At 39.3% G+C, this 16,302-nt stretch overlaps 1 protein-coding gene across 2 annotated transcripts; it reads left to right on the top strand.

Moving 5' to 3' along the window:
* The first annotated feature begins 2,257 nt into the window (after positions 1-2,257).
* pfkma (phosphofructokinase, muscle a) lies at positions 2,258-15,990 on the top strand. Of its 2 annotated transcripts, XM_031746856.2 has the most exons (23): positions 2,258-2,579; positions 4,233-4,353; positions 5,316-5,389; positions 5,537-5,614; positions 6,938-7,127; positions 7,742-7,907; positions 8,077-8,121; positions 8,440-8,548; positions 8,635-8,730; positions 8,823-8,915; positions 9,712-9,837; positions 9,940-10,004; positions 10,346-10,409; positions 10,507-10,653; positions 11,294-11,364; positions 11,448-11,535; positions 11,647-11,799; positions 11,895-12,059; positions 12,301-12,362; positions 12,869-12,980; positions 13,082-13,181; positions 14,659-14,764; positions 14,854-15,990. In XM_031746856.2, the coding sequence occupies exons 2-23, from the start codon at positions 4,263-4,265 to the stop codon at positions 14,993-14,995; spliced, it is 2,343 nt and encodes a 780-aa protein (XP_031602716.1). In that variant the 5' UTR covers positions 2,258-2,579; positions 4,233-4,262; the 3' UTR covers positions 14,996-15,990. The 2 variants fall into 2 exon arrangements, with proteins under 2 accessions (XP_031602716.1, XP_031602715.1); XM_031746855.2 differs by lacking the exon at positions 2,258-2,579 and having other exon boundaries at positions 4,132-4,353.
* The last annotated feature ends 312 nt before the right edge of the window (positions 15,991-16,302 follow it).

Raw genomic sequence — 16,302 nt, 5'->3', positions numbered from 1 at the left:
ATTGTCTTGCATTCTGCACTTTATTTATTAGCCAGATATCAAGGTCAAACATTTTTCTGGAAACATGCAAAGCATCCTGTTCAGTCATGTGATGAGGTGTCCTGTTAGGAGTTCTGGAGTAATATTTGAAAAATGTAGCCAGCTGCTGAATCACCTCTGCTCCCATGGGCCGATTTCATCCAAGTCCAGAGGTTTGCATGAGGCAAGATTTGGTGCTTAGTGAGGTAACATCAAGATTGAAAGTGGGTTTTCATGGAGGTACATCTCATGCTGAGCTGGACTGCAGACCTAACCTGCACAGGAGCAACAGGAGAAACATTATGGAGGTTATATATACCTTATGTAAAATATGCAAAGAAAAATCTACCTAAATTTGTTTTTTTTTTACTTTTTCCCCCTTTACTCTCACACCCCTAAACACTGCCAGAGTTAAAGCTGAAACCATCCTGCACACTATAATATGACCAACACATTACCTTAAATTTAATTAGTCCAATCTTTTATTGATCATGAATAAGTCTTGATTGATTCATTACTTGCCAGTTTCCTGGGTGACTTTCAGCTCTTCTGCTAAATGCCTAAAGCACAAATACAGGTTCATACAGATGTACCTTACAAGACCCAATTTAAGAAGGGACACAGATATGGGGCACCGCAAGTGCCAAAATTAAATAAGTAAATACATGACTAAATAATTATTAAATAATTTATTTATTTAAATGATAAATAAATAATTTATTAAAAACATAATTAATTTCTTATATATGCCATTAAATGTGTGTAATGTGAAAGCCATAATTGATTCATTAAATACATAATTATAATAATAACAATGAATGATGAAATTTGTAATTATTACATAACATATAAATTAATTTTTGTTAAAAAGAACAATTAATTTATTTCACTATTTAATTATTTAAGGGTTATGAAATTACTTAAACTTTCAGAGCATGTGATTGGTTAGCCAGTACAGTAAGTCAAGACAGAAAGATCCCTGATAGTGAGTCAATGCAGTGTCACGGTCAGTTGAATAGGTGGTGGTGTGGACTCATTGCATTTCAGATGAAATTACCAACAGCAAAGGCAGAGGAAAGCAGCCCAAACTGTAAGTAAAAATTGGGAAATACTGTTTCTGTTTCACCAAATACACAAGATTTTTTGGATGAGAATGTAGTGGGATAATCTTTAAATGTCTTGTTGATTTGTCGAGGTAAAGTTTATTTGTTAAAGTGCTCCAATATTTTCTATTGCTCCAGAATGAATGTTTTTAATATCTATCCAGCTTCATTCTAAACTCTAGCTGTGAGAATTATGTGTACATGTATAATGCTTTACATAGAAATCTACAGAACAGTCTGTTGATTAAACAATATTATTTGATATACTGGTGTACCATTTTTTACTGCCGTTTTCATAGTCAGTCCAGTCTTTATGTCCTTTCCAAATCATTACACATTAATGGACCTTTTATAGCTAAACATCTTGCCAGATACATGATATGTGTTTTAAAAAGACAAATAAGTAGGTCTATTCTGTGCTATTTTAATTTCATTTCATTAAAATATTATATTACTAAATATTTATTCATGCGTAGAGTGATTTTTGTGTATTTTGAGGGCTCACGCGCTCGTGCTTCAAGCCACACACAAATACTAAGAAATTTGACCACAAGTAAAACTATTTAAAAAAAATGTACATCCAAACCTGAAAAAATCTAGGCACAATTTATTCAGTTTAGCTCATGAATCTGATCATTTCTCATTTCAAAAATCTTTCTGTTTGTACAAATGTCTAAAGCCACACGTAATATCTTTCACTCAGTTACAAAACCTTAAATATATGTGGATAAATCGCATTATACACACTTACAGGCACGTTGCATGCCAACATGGGGTTTTGAGACTAATTTAAAGCTGTACAATCCACAAATGTAAGATGCATTCAAGTCACAGTGTAAAACAGGGACGTGTTTTACACACATTGAATTAATTATTTAAATCAATGTTTCAACGACGTATTTTTGTTATTTCATTTTGGCACTCTTGTCACTCCATACCAATTGAGGGTCATCGCTCCACAGCCGCAGCTAATATAATTATGCTATTAAATCATGCTGCATAAATAAATAAGAGCATATTTGAAACGTTTTGCTAAAAGACAACTTTTTTTTTATAAGTTAAAAGAACAAAAATAAATAAAATCTTTGTTTGCCTGAAAGCAAATTCTAACCCGTGTGCTTTTATTTCAGGTAGAGACTTCTACTTCCGGGTCACGTTCTTTCCATTTTTTCTTTTCTTTTTTCCATTCTTCTAAGCGAAAAACAAATTTTCAGAAAAAAATACCCCTACAACATAAATTGGTCCTTTTTGATAATTTTGATTTCTTGTTTTCGGTTTGTCGTTTCTGACAACAAAGACAAAAACCGGCCCTGAATTTTCCTTTTCGCTTTAAAACGAAAAAAACACACACTTTTTTTTTTTCTTTTTCCATTTTTGGGTCTCAGGAAACAGCGAGCGAGCTGCGCGAACGTGACATCGGACCAAACCGCTTTTATTGTGAAACTAACTTCTCCAAAGGTATTCTGATTATAGTTTTATCGGGTTCGGGGGGAAGCTTTGATGTCTTTACAGTTTAGCGAGGCTTTATTTGAAGACCTTTTCTGTTATATAGATGCTTTTGAGAAAACTGATGAGAAATGAATGATGTGCGTATTTTTTATTTATTTATTTTTAGTTTTTTAAAAGCAAAAACTAAAGTCATCAAAAATCAAGTAGTTTAATAAGCATCAGGTGCAACTAAGCATCATGTGAGATAGCATGAGATCTGTGACCAACCTGTCTCACCGTGCAGAAAAGCTGTTTGGAGAATTTGCAAGCATGAGCTGCTTTTTGTGTTTGTGTGTGTTTCATGTCCACACTTGTATTAGACCAATCAGAAACTTCAAACAGTTTCATCCCTGAGGCATTTACTCATGAGGTTGGGTCCATTGTCTTGCTTGACGACCCACATGTTTCCCTCAACGTGGCATGTTGAATAGAAGCAGCAAAGCACCCCCACGACGGATAATTGCCACCTCCATGCATGTTTTCTTTTGGGGGATTCTGTGATTGGTGGGGGTCGGGACCTAAAGTCAGATAGCTGGCAGTGGTTTTCTTCCTGCTGCAGATAGTAGAGTCGTAAACACTGACCTTCGCTAAGGTGAGAGAGGCCTGAGGGGCACTTAGATGGTCACTTAAAGGAAGTTGTTATCTTGCTTTTGTGGGAACTTTGGGAACTTTGCCTGCTGTTTGTAGACAATGGGTTAGTCTATCTCAAATCTTCAGATTTTTAGGACATTTTCTGCTCAAACACCTCTGATTTGCCTTAAAATTATTTTTTTCTCTCATAAATTTGAACCTTTATAATATTTCAGTTTAAGGTTTAGCTTTGTATACATTTCAGGACTCCTTTTGTTTTTGCACAATTAAATCTGAGGTAATATTTGAACATGAATCCTGATTCACTTTTATTATACTAATCAGTTAAATTTTCAGTCTTTCATCTTAAATGATTTTTGAGATATTTATGTTTAAACATTGAGTAATTTCACATATGATATATACATTCAAACTTTGGACCATAACATTTTTAGGCTCATCAGAGATGGGCAAGCAGGATGATCTTAGATGGAGGGGCCCTAATGCCTCTTGCTGTGGGCACGTGGAGGGTCTCAGTGCCTTACAAATGGCTTTGTAACCCTTCATAGACTGATTATTTTAAATAAAAGTTCCCCCACTCACCCAGAAATTCCTGTGATTTTTGTCACAATATGCTTCTAGTGAGAATTTCACACCAGAAGTTGGCTAAAGGTCGTCCTTTTGAAAAAGGTCTGTTTACTGAACAGGGCTGTTACCACTCAGGCCTGGGTGTGTCTTCCAGCTCAACTAGTAAAATTAAAACAGGTTGGTAGTATTTTGGATTGAGCAACTAAATAGGTGTGTGAGTACTTTTTTATTTATTTATTTTTGTAGTCAAACTGTTTCCTGCCATGTGCATTGTTTTTCTCTGTCTAGCTGTTTATTGCAGGTGATCCCTGCACCCGATTATATTTAGTCGAGCTGGGTGAGTGAGCAGTGGGAGGGGGCAGGATCGGGAACAGTAGTCTATAAAACCAGTGGATTTACTCGGGCTCCCATGAGAAGACAGTGAAGGAAGAGCACTCTGTACTTTTCTTCCCCCCTCTCATTAAGGCCACCTGTCAGCCCGGTCCCTCTGGAAACATGTCTAAGGACCTCCAACCAACTGTGGACCCCACGAAGATGGGGCTCGGACGATCCATCGCCGTGCTGACGTCAGGAGGAGACGCTCAGGGTAAGCAGAGGAATGAGCTTTATTTTGATATAAAGAGATTCTCAGTGGAGGGTGGAAAAACGATCAGACAGCATCTTCTACTCCTGATGTGTCTGATCACTGAATCCCAGCAAGCTGTTTAAGCCCTACTTTCTCTTTGTCTTGTGGATGCTAATATATCCAGTATAATTTTATGCTCTCACTGCACAGCATTTTAAATAAGATCAGAAGCCAGAGAATATAAAGGGCTAGCAACATTTTTTCCAGTGCTGAATGCCAGCTGTCAGAGGCTGATGGAGTTTTGGCTGTAAGTCCCATTTGAAGTCCAGCACATGATAGGAGGATTACATCTTGGATTAACTCCACCATTAATGCCTAATGTTACACTGCTCGTAATGTCTCAGAGTAGAAGTGTGGTGGGGGTTAAAACTGGATGAACTCATATTGTTTAAAGGTTCAAGTTCAAGGTGTTATTATCATTGCTTTTATTCAAGTACAATAATGTGGACTAGTTGAGCATCGCAGTGAATATGAAACACTAAACACAAACTTTTCTCTTTCTCTCTCTATTTTTTGCTTTGCTTCTCCTATGAATCCTTCTGGAGCTTTATCCGTCTCTTCTTCCCCTTGTGTGTTCCCTTATTTTACATATTTGGAGCTAATCTTAGTCGCAGTGACCTTTTTCTGGTATGGACGAGAGAAACGCCCCCAACCACAGCTGCTGTCTATTGAAACAAGAGCTGCAGCATGCCAGTCAGCCACAACACAAAGTCCCACAGTGGCCTTTAGTGTGCCGGACTTCAAGAGCCAAGATTATGCACAAGATGCACTTTTCCCTTATGGTTATTTTTGGCTTGACATGTGCCAGTGTGCACACTAAGTCACTTAAAGGTTAAGATAAGGCCCAACGGTGTTCGGGTGATATTTGATAGAAAGTTTGAAATCTTCAGGCATCACAGATCAGATCATTTGTGTGTTTTTAGGCATGAATGCAGCCGTGAGAGCCACAGTCAGAGTCGGCATCTACACTGGAGCCAAAGTCTACTTTGTCCATGAGGTATTTGAGCGGCATACAGGTGACATATTGGGATCAGAATACAGCAATTAAATATAAGATGGAGACACATAGGAGAGCGTTTCCTGTTAAAGTCATGACAGAAGCCAGCAGCTTAGGCCTTACAGTGTATGTTGTCATGTGTCGTAGGGCTACCAGGGCCTGGTGGATGGAGGAGAAAACATTTGTCTCGCTACATGGGAGAGTGTGTCTATGATGCTTCAGCTGGTGAGTGATGTGCATCTGAATAAAGACCCATATTTATTGTACCATGGGGAACAGTATTAAAAATGCCTTTTTTAATATATGTTGTAGGCTCGGTTTGCCTATTTTACAAATTACATTTGAATAATTCTGCTTTATTTCTTCGTTAAGGATTAATATTTAAAGAGTCACCCTTGACAAAGAAATCAACAATTAACAGGCCAAAATTAATTCTGATCAGTTCATCTTTTGTCAGTTTTTAAGATCCTAAGTTGACTTTCTCATTACAATCAATGTTTATGCCAATAACAAAAGGAAGCAAATAAATACCTAAAAACAATGAAGGAGGGAGTTTGTCAGCCGCAGAGGCTGACTAATCTGCAAAACACTGCATCTACAAATTGTGGAAAAATTTTCCTTAAGTAAAAACTTGAAGACTTTGAATGTTTCAGTATCTCCAGTGTTGTAATGCTTAAGTGCTATTACAACAGCATGGACAGATGGTAGAAGAGTCCTGGTGCTGAACAGGCCTAAGTGCACTCTAGACCTTTAACCTGTTCAAAACATTCGATGCATCATTAAATGAAAAATGTGACAAAGAAGACCCAGGACTGTTCAGCAGCTAGAATCCTACGTCAGACAAGAACGGGACAACTTTCCTCTCCCAGAGGTTCAGCAGCTGGTCTCCTCAAATCCCAGATGTTTGCAGACTGTTGTTAAAAGAAAGGGAATGCCACACAGTGATAACTTGACCCTCTCCCAACTTTTCTGACATGCTTTGCTGTCATCAAATTCAAAATGAGCTAATACTTTTCTTAAAATATAAAATTTTCCCAGTTTAAACATCTGATGTATTTTCTGTGTTCTATTGTGAATTAAATATGCATTTATGAGATTTTCTAATCAGTGGATTTTTATTTTAATTACATTTTTTGCAGCATCCCAACTTCTATGGAAGTGGGTTTGTGGTAACAAACGGATGCTTCTGTAAATGCTTCTGATATCACGATAAGCTGAGTGATGACATTAAACGAGTGACTTTGCCCTGTGATTTAAGGATCGTGGTAATACTATGAAGGGCATCATTCATAGTTATTTGTCTAAATACAGCAGTCTGGCAAGGACTCAGTGACACACTGAGATTTATGAAGTGTGTGTGAATGATAGCAGAGGCTGTGGCAAATTTCTAAGATATCGTCTTTACTCGTGATGCAACCTCACTCCATGGGAATCCAGGCCACCCTAATGAGCTGTTATAAAGCTGACCTATCTGTTATGGAAAACACTGTTGGGTTAAATGTCTGTTTTCAAAGCCAGTTATAAAAACTTCTCCTCTTCCTATGTTAGGGTGGTACTGTCATCGGCAGCGCTCGCTGCAAGGACTTCAGAACCAGAGAAGGTCGTATGAAGGCCGCCTGCAACCTGGTGAAGCTGGGCATCACCAACCTGTGTGTAATCGGTGGAGACGGCAGTCTGACGGGAGCCAACGAGTTCAGGACTGAGTGGAGCGGGCTGCTGGTTGATCTGGTCCGAGCTGGTAAAGAGACAAACGAGGCTGCGAGAATCATGAATCTGTAAAATCTTTCAGCCTCGTCTTTTTGGGTCCGACAAAATCTGTCTGTCCTCGTCTCTCTTCCACAATTAGTTTCTAATTCATCACCAAAAGATGGGATAGAGGAAAATAATGAAAAGCATGTGCATTCACTAGAAATATACAGTGGTGTGCTTTGTTTTGACCACTAAAAACTAAATTTGGGAACGTTTCCAAAATGCTGCATAGAGTTTAAATTTATCAGTTAAAGCCTCAGTCACACAACTCAAAATCCTTGCAAGCTCTAGTAAGTGCTAAGTAACTGAATTTTACATTTTTTTCCACTCACTGTGTGGTTGGCAAAGTGCAATAAGCATTTTACCCTAACAACCAGTAGATGCCAAGGGGTTGACAACCAGTTTCTAGGCCTGTGTGTCTGAGGCTGCAAGAAAGAAAGATAAGATAAGAATAAACTTTATTGTCCCACTTGGGAAATTTGTCTTGGACAAACAGCGCCAAACATAGCTGCATTCGCCTAATGAAAACCATGAAAATTAAAAATGGGGATAAAAACAAACAAACCAATGTTTGTATCATCAGATTATGTATTATGTCTGCAGGTAAGATCACTGAGGAAGAAGCTAAGAAATCGTCCCACCTTAATATTGTTGGCATAGTCGGCTCAATCGACAATGACTTCTGCGGCACTGACATGACCATCGGTACTGACTCGGCACTGCACCGCATCATTGAGGTGGTGGACGCCATCACCACGACTGCACAGAGGTCAGACCCCACTGTGCATTCAAAAAGTGAATCTGTAAACCAAATTAATAGTTTGCACATATGTATAAGTAGAAAACTAGAAAAAAAATGGATGTATGGACTTTCTTGTGCCTGTCAGTTTATAGTGGATATACTGATTCTGCATATTCATTTTTTTCAAAATCCACAGCCACCAGAGGACATTTATCCTGGAAGTGATGGGCAGACACTGTGGGTCAGTACTCTATCCGTGTGTGCGTGTGTCATTAGACTAAGACTTTTATATTTGCGTGACTTATTTATTCTCATTCATATTTGCAGTTACAGTGCATAACATAACGAACTCTCTCCAGTTACAGTCTTCTTATCAATATGATGCTGGTGCACAAATGACCTGAATGCCTCTGTATTGTTTGTGTCAGTGGACTGGTGGGATCTTGTGACTGTCAAAGCTGTTTTGTGATTTAAAAGTACAGCCGAAAAAACATGTTCCTGTGGCTGAGTCATCTATGAATCAGGCTGGATAACCGTTTGTGTGCACACATGCGTGCAGTTACCTGGCCCTGGTGACGGCTCTCGCCTGTGGAGCTGACTGGGTGTTCATTCCCGAGATGCCGCCAGATGATGGCTGGGAGAACCACTTGTGCAGGAGGCTGTCAGACGTAAGTGTTTCTTCATTTGAAGATGCCAACATCCTCTCTTTTCATGCATATTTTTATTTTTATCTGTGTTATTTTTTTTACTTTAGCAAAGAGCCCGTGGGTCTCGACTGAATGTGATCATTGTGGCTGAGGGCGCGATGTGCAAGGATGGCAAACCGATTACATCTGACCAGATCAAAAAGGTAAGTTGTGTGGTTCTTACTATTCTGCAAGTATTATTGTAAGCATATGCTGACAGTGTACTGAGCAAAGAGGTGGATTTGTTTGTGTCCAGTTGGTGACTGACAGACTCGGCTTTGATACCCGCACCACTGTTCTTGGACACGTGCAGAGAGGAGGAACACCCTCTGCCTTCGACAGAATCCTGGTGAGTGTCCCAGTAAAACACAGTAGAATCCACATAGTACACAGCTCTACTTCTGCCTCTGCTGAGGCTCCTGACTCCTGAGGAGTGTGCTATGAAGTAAGAATTAATGGAGTAGTAAACCGTAGTGAGCTAAAAGTCTGAGTTTCCTTAAAAAAGTAGCTTTTAAATGGCTAAATCACCATGGTAACTTATCTTGAACACGTTACCTGGTCATGTTCAGTTTCAGTTTAAAATCTGCTGGAAATGCAACATTTTAAATACATTTCTTTTATTTACAGCATATAAAGGAGGATATAGAGTCTCTGCTAGGAGAACATGTTTTATATGTAGAAGCTGTACAGAGAGTGCAGTCTGCAATAAAATTAACTTGAATTATTTTACTGCTCTGTGCACTAAATCACCACATTAACAGTTTTCTGCAGCATTAATTCCCTGTCTTATTTGTAACAGTGTGTTTATATTTTACTGTAATATTTTTTTAAGACCTTTATAGATTTGTAGTCACCATTTCATTATCATCATCCGATAACATCTGTGAGTGGATTAGGCGACACTTATAGAGATCGTTTTGTGCAGAAGAAGAGTCATATAATCTGTGATGCACCTGTTTGTATTACATTAGCATGCACGGAGCATGAAGGACAAAGTTAAGTTTAATAGGGAAAGGTGATGACCAGCTTCGTGATACTTGATGATTTATCTCCAAATGGGTCGAGAAAGCTAACACAAAGAAGCCTAGCTGTGTTGAACTTCGTAGTACATCCTCTGGTGAACTGGCTCTGTTGGTTTCTTCTAGGGCAGCAGGATGGGAGTGGAGGCGGTGATGGCATTGCTGGAGGCCACACCAGACACTCCCGCCTGTGTGGTCACCCTGTCGGGGAATCATGCCATCAGATTGCCGCTCATGGAGTGCGTGCAAGTGGTACGTCAGAGTATTTTCACCCAAGGAAAAAGGTGATTAGTGTGTTGCGTTGCCTGTTCTGAAGGATATCCACTAACACTAAGACGACTTTACGCTTTACAGACCAAAGAAGTGACTGCTGCCATGGCTCAGGGCAGATTTGATGACGCCATCAAGCTCAGAGGAAAGTACGTGTTTCACAGAGAGTAATAGCAATAAAACATTTAAGTGATCGACTAACTTTGCATAACTATGGAGCCTGAATTGTGCTGCTTCAGGCTCTGCCAATGCCATCTGCTCTGTGGGCTGAACAAATTAAACATTAGATGCAATCAATTCAAAAACTTTTTAAAGTAAAACTTGCAATACCATTTAAATATTAAGGAATCCCTAATAACAAAAAGGACAAATCATACTGACTATAATAATTTTATATTCTTTATTCTGACTAAACACTGTAAAAGTCTAACAGCTGAGCCATATTTTTAATCTAGCTAATAACCCACTAACCCTCCTTTATGATGTGTAGGAGTTTTGAAAACAACTGGAATACATACAAGCTGCTGGCTCACATCAATCCTCCAGATGCTAAGGTGAGCGACCTTCACCTTCTAAACCAGACTCCTCCTGACTCCCTGTTGTTACTGAATCACCTTCAGCTGTCTCACTGTGTCCGTCTGTCACTGGCAGAGTAACATCAATGTGGCCATTATGAACATCGGCGCTCCCTGTGCTGGTATGAACTCTGCCGTGCGTGCAGCGGTGAGGATGGGCATCATCCAGGGTCACTCCATGCTGGCAGTCCATGAAGGTTTCGACGGCCTGGCTCAAGGACAGGTAATCTTTTTTTTGTTAATCTGTTATCCTTTTAAACCAGAGAACCAGTCTCACAAGCGCAAGACTCTTCTTTCTACATCGGCTTTTTGTTGCCTCTAGTGTTTTGTTTCCTGTCAGATCAACAAATATGAGCATAAAACATCCATCAAACAGCGACGACAACTGTTATGTTACTGCACGTGGTGGTCACAATGGCAAGATATTAGGTATGAATGGCGACATACATGCAAGACATAAAAAGACTAACAAAGCACTGAAAACACATGGTAGAAGAAAGATCAGTCTGTACTTTAATGACCACCACCAAACTGGGAGCTGGTTCCACAGAAGAGGTCCTGAAAACTAATATATTGAGAGCAAAATATAAAAGACCCTGTACCCATGAAATTGGAGCTGTTCCCATTGAAGCCCTTTTTTTATGTGCCAACCCCCCCCCCCCCATTTGGGCCTTTCAAAATAAAAAGGCCTCTGATTGTCTTCTGTTTTTATTGGGTGGTGGCAAATGCGAATACATGCTTTCAAATAATTCAAGTAAGTCATTGCATTCTTGTGTGAGTACTGTACTTTGTCTGTTTTCCAATAGTTGTAAGTGTTTTACTTTTATTATATAATCTCAGTTAGATCTTCCTGTTCACTGCAGATCGAGCCCCTTACCTGGACTTCTGTGAGTGGCTGGACTGGAAAAGGAGGTTCAATGTTGGGCACCAAGAGGTAAAAATATACATTTTTATTTATTTATTTGATTTATTTGGAAAATAAACATGTATCCTGTATTTTCTCGGGGCTTCCTGTAGAACTCTTCCAGGCAAAAGGTTGGAGGAGATCAGCCAGAACATCGCCAAATTCAACATCCACGCTTTGGTGATCATTGGCGGCTTTGAGGTAAGAAGTGGCAGAAGGCTTTGTTTCTCTTCTGTTCACTCAAAGTGAGCAGAAGTTCCTGAAACTAGAAGCACAGAAAAAAATTAATCTGCGTGTCCTCTTTTACTGCAGGCGTATGTTGGAGGCCTTGAGCTGGTGCAGGCTAGGGAGAAATATGAGGAAATGTGCATTCCCATTGTGGTTATCCCTGCCACCGTATCCAACAACGTCCCCGGCTCTGACTTTAGCATCGGCGCTGACACTGCCCTGAACACCATCACCTCCGTCAGTGGCTGAACAGCAAATATATGCGCACATCCACAAACATACATTAAAAAGGAAGCGGTTTATCTTTTACTTTGTGGTTTGTTTCTCTGCAGACGTGTGACAGGATCAAGCAGTCTGCAGCAGGTACCAAGCGCCGCGTGTTTATCGTTGAGACTATGGGTGGATACTGTGGCTACTTAGCCACCATGGCGGGTCTGGCTGCTGGGGCTGATGCCGCTTACATCTTTGAGGAAAAATTCGACATTAAAGATCTGGAGGTGAGCTGAAGGTCATTGAAGAAGAGGGCACGGCCATCAAGTTTTGAGTATTTGTGGCTCCAAAACAAAACCAGAATTCATTGCTTGAAGTGACTGTCTGAAGAGGGCAGTTTCTTCCTGAGGACAGAAACATAATGAATCATGAATCATTGTGTGAAACTCTTTTGCTTTAACCATTTCAGTTTTCTGTCTTTAAAGTTTATGGAGCCTGAAAAGTAATTAGGTGAACTTTTGCTCACAGGCGAATGTCGAGCACATGGTGGAGAAGATGAAGACAACAGTGAAGAGAGGTCTGGTTCTCAGGTAGGTTTTGTTCTGGCAGGGAAAAGAAATAAAGTGCAACAAGAAGAAGGTAAATACCTGGTATAAAACCAGTAATCTGGTTAACTGCTACTGAGTAAATCCTCGGAATATCCAGTTGTTGTAAATCACTAGTCATTGTGAATTACTGATTTAGCAGAGCATTAATCACAAATTCACAATGAGTGCTTCCATTTTCTGTAGTACAAACACCAAAAACTCAGGATATTCAAAACATTAAGAACATTAAGAAGAATGTTAACTGAAAGCATTTTCACATGTCACAATAGGAAAGTCACGGTTTAAATAATAAAACTAGTAAAAGCTGAATTTCATTCATCTGCTCTAGTTTGATTGGCTCACAGTCATAGTTGAATTCAAATGAGCCATTATTACACCTTTACAATGTCTGCTGTGAAAAGGACCCATGATTCATGCTTTGAAAACCAGATAAAAGTCCATTTATTTTCAGGCAACAGCAGAATAATTTACTGTTCATTGTTCAAAAGGAATGAAAGCTGCAATTCCAACTACACGACTGACTTCATCTTCAACCTGTACTCAGAGGAGGGAAAAGGCATCTTTGACTGCCGTAAGAATGTCCTTGGACACATGCAGCAGGTGTGTTCATGAGGGGAAATGTCCAAACGCACACACAATAATTGGTTTGCTCCTCATTTTTCTGCGATTTATTCTAACTGCGTGTCCTCTACCAACTGCAGGGGGGCACTCCTACACCCTTCGACAGAAACTTTGGCACAAAGATGGGTGCCAAGGCAGTTCTGTGGCTTACTGACAAACTGAAGGAGTGCTATAGGCATGGTATGTGCACTTAAAACCAAACTCTACGTTATATATGATGAAATATGCCGTAGTTTAAAGTTTTGAAGTAAACTTTCTCGAAATTGATATATTTATATGTAGAGTTAATTTCATGTTGTAAAGTCATAGCAAAGAAAAAGTACACCTTCTGTCAGTTCTAAGTCTGTACATATCAAAATTGAATAAAAATAATCTAGCCCTCAGCAGGCCTTAAAATTAGGTTAATAAAACATATGATGAACAGCAACTCATGACCTGTTGCATCATCTTGGGATTTATTTGACAAATGTGTGAAAAAGAAGTTAAGTAGCAGCCAGTTGCTGCCAATCTTGCACTTAATTAATTGATCATCATTAAGTGTGAGCACTTCTATAAAAGCAGAGCTTTTGGCAGTTTTCTGGTCTGCAGCATTCAAATGTGTGTTAACATGACGCCAAGGAGGAAAGACATCAGCAGAGCTCTTAGAGGAGCAACTGCTGCTGCCCATCGGTCAGATAAAGCCATATAAGTCCATCATTCCACAGTGAAAAGGATTGCTCTCCAGTGGAGATCATTCAGAAAAGCTCCCAGTATTTCCATGAGTGGATGTCCCAGCAAATTCACCCCAAGGTCAGACCATGCAATCCTCAGAGAAACTGCAGAAAACTCAAGTGCTACATTTCAGACTCTATAGGCCTCAGTTAGCACGTTAAATGACGACTTGGATTTGCAAAATTGCTTCTAAACAAACCACAAAACTCCTAGAACAATGTCCTTTTGAAAGACATGACCAAAGAGGGAGATATTTGGTCATAATACCCACTGCTGTGTTTGGTCAGACACTTCATATCAGCGGTCAAGCACGGTGGTGATTTCAGCTTGTTTTGCAGCCACAGGATCAGGGCACCTCTCTACTGTAGTACTCTACAGTTAAATGTGAGGCCATCTGTGTGACAGCTAAAGCTTGGCTGAAACGAGCTCGCACAACAGGACAATGATCTCAATCACACCAGCTAATCTACAACACAATAGCTGGAAAATAAAACAATCAAGGTGGTGCAATAGTCTAGTCAAGGTCCAGAGCTTCCATAAATATGTGGACATTAGTGGACATTAGAAAGACTGATAAAGTGATACATAAAACTACTGTATAACAGCGTGAGCTATAGTTTTTCACACAATGCTTCTGCTTTTTAATTTAGTTTTTGTTAAATAAACAATGAAACTGTGAAATTGTTCACAGAAACTGAAAGGGGTGCTGTTTTTAAAGCTGCTGAAGACCAGATGACTGTTTTTATTTTCAATGCTCTAATATGTAAAAGCTTCCAAGTGACCGAACCAAACATTGACAACAATCGTGTCGCAGATCTACGTCATGTTTTGTCATTCTAAATGTAAATTTTTCATACATAATCATATGGTATGAATATTCCTTTCAGTAAAGCATGTGGAATGTGAATCATGAATTAGTTAATCAGTTTGTCTTTGGGGTTTTTAGGTCGTATCTTCGCTAACACAGCAGACTCTGCTTGCGTGCTGGGAATGAGAAAAAGGGCGCTCACTTTCCAACCTCTCGCTGAATTGAAGGAAGACACAGATTTTGAGTATGATCCATATTTTCGAGCTCGCATGTTGTAAGAATATAAGTACAATAACAAGCATCTGAGTGAATGATCCCTCCCATCTGTTGCAGGCACCGCATCCCTAAGACACAGTGGTGGCTGAAAATCAGGCCCATCATGAAGATCTTGGCTAAATATGACATCAAGCTGGACACCTTTGAACACGCCGACATGGAGCATGTGATCAAGAAGAGGAGTTTTCTTGGGAAGTAGACACCATCTGCTCCCTGTTAGCACGCAGTTGGACAGGGGAATTTTGTTCTTTTCCATAAACAAACTTATGTTTTCTTGTTTAACCATCTGTCTGCCTCAGTAAAAGAGCTGCTATCTTTCCTGTCCTGATTGTTTGCTTCCTCATTGTAGCCCTCCTCATCCTGAAAAGCTTTTCCTGAATACACAGTGCACACGAAAACAAGCCATTAAAGATGACTGATAACCCCCCAAAAACACTGTGTTGTTGGTGATTAATGCCAATTAATGTGAACTGTCCAGAGAAACTAGCAGACTAATTTCTTAATTTACACTCTATTTTGAAATGGTGTCTGATCAAAACCCATACAGTGAACACACTGATTAAAAATTTACATATTTAGCAACTGCGTGACCTGATGATCATCTAGACGTCATTTAGAAGTGTTTTTGTTTTGTTTTTCCTTGTAGCCACAGCAAATTGTACCCGAATTTTAGGTCACTGGAAGCGCTGATATAATTACACCTAATGCATCTGAATTCGAAAGCCTCAATCACAAATCTTTAGAAAACTTCCTTTACTCCAAGGGGTTCTTGCCCCCCAAAATTTTGAACCCCAATTGAAAACCATAGACGTCTGTTAAAAGCAGCCAGCTATAATAACGCGATTCATCGGTGCACATTCAGCCTCCTTTTCTTTATCCTGATCTTGAACAATACTTGAGCTGGGTGCAGCTAAAGATGGACTCATTGTGATCTGTTTTGCTGCTCCTAAATATCCTCTGCACACATTCAAACACAAATATGTTATTCTCCGAATTAGCTCTGTTTGTTTGGGTTTGTCATAAAAATCAATGTATGTGGAAAAAGCCATAACAAAAAGAGATTACCTACGTTTAATGAAGAACTGTGACTACAACTGAAGCAGCCTTTGTTTTGTTTCATTTGTTTATCATGAATTTTGGTAAATTTGCTGGTAACAAATTTTATAACATGTTAATAAAATCATTGTTTACTGACTTATTCTTTTGAGGCACTTTCTAATTTATGGTTTTGCTGAAATTCCCATATCGCTGTGATGATGATACGTAGACTCTACGATGATACGTAGACTTGAAAAGAACAAATGAGTGATTTATAGAACCCTGGCCTACTCGCTCACCACTTTTTTTAAGTACACATGTTTAACTGCTTTTTAACATAAATAGCTAATCAGCCAGAGAAGTAACTTTAAATGTGATGTGGTTCTTTGTGTGGGGCTGTGTATGTCAAGAATTGCTGATCACATGTCTATGGTTTCTAGATAATGGTCTGAAAAAGAGTAAATATAA

Source organism: Oreochromis aureus, linkage group 20 (assembly GCF_013358895.1).
Source record: "Oreochromis aureus strain Israel breed Guangdong linkage group 20, ZZ_aureus, whole genome shotgun sequence".
Lineage (NCBI taxonomy): Eukaryota > Metazoa > Chordata > Actinopteri > Cichliformes > Cichlidae > Oreochromis > Oreochromis aureus.
The sequence above is the reverse complement of the archived record's forward strand: the minus strand, read 5'-3'. Positions and strand labels throughout refer to the sequence as shown.

Bases quoted from the DNA above. Each gene is read 5' to 3' on its own strand.
- pfkma (XM_031746856.2), top strand. From the start codon at position 4,263: ATGTCTAAGGACCTCCAACCAACTGTGGACCCCACGAAGATGGGGCTC. The intron at 5,615-6,937 runs GTGAGTGATGTG...TTCCTATGTTAG, and splicing joins TGTCTATGATGCTTCAGCTG to GGTGGTACTGTCATCGGCAG. The intron at 13,182-14,658 runs GTATGTGCACTT...TGGGGTTTTTAG, and splicing joins GAAGGAGTGCTATAGGCATG to GTCGTATCTTCGCTAACACA.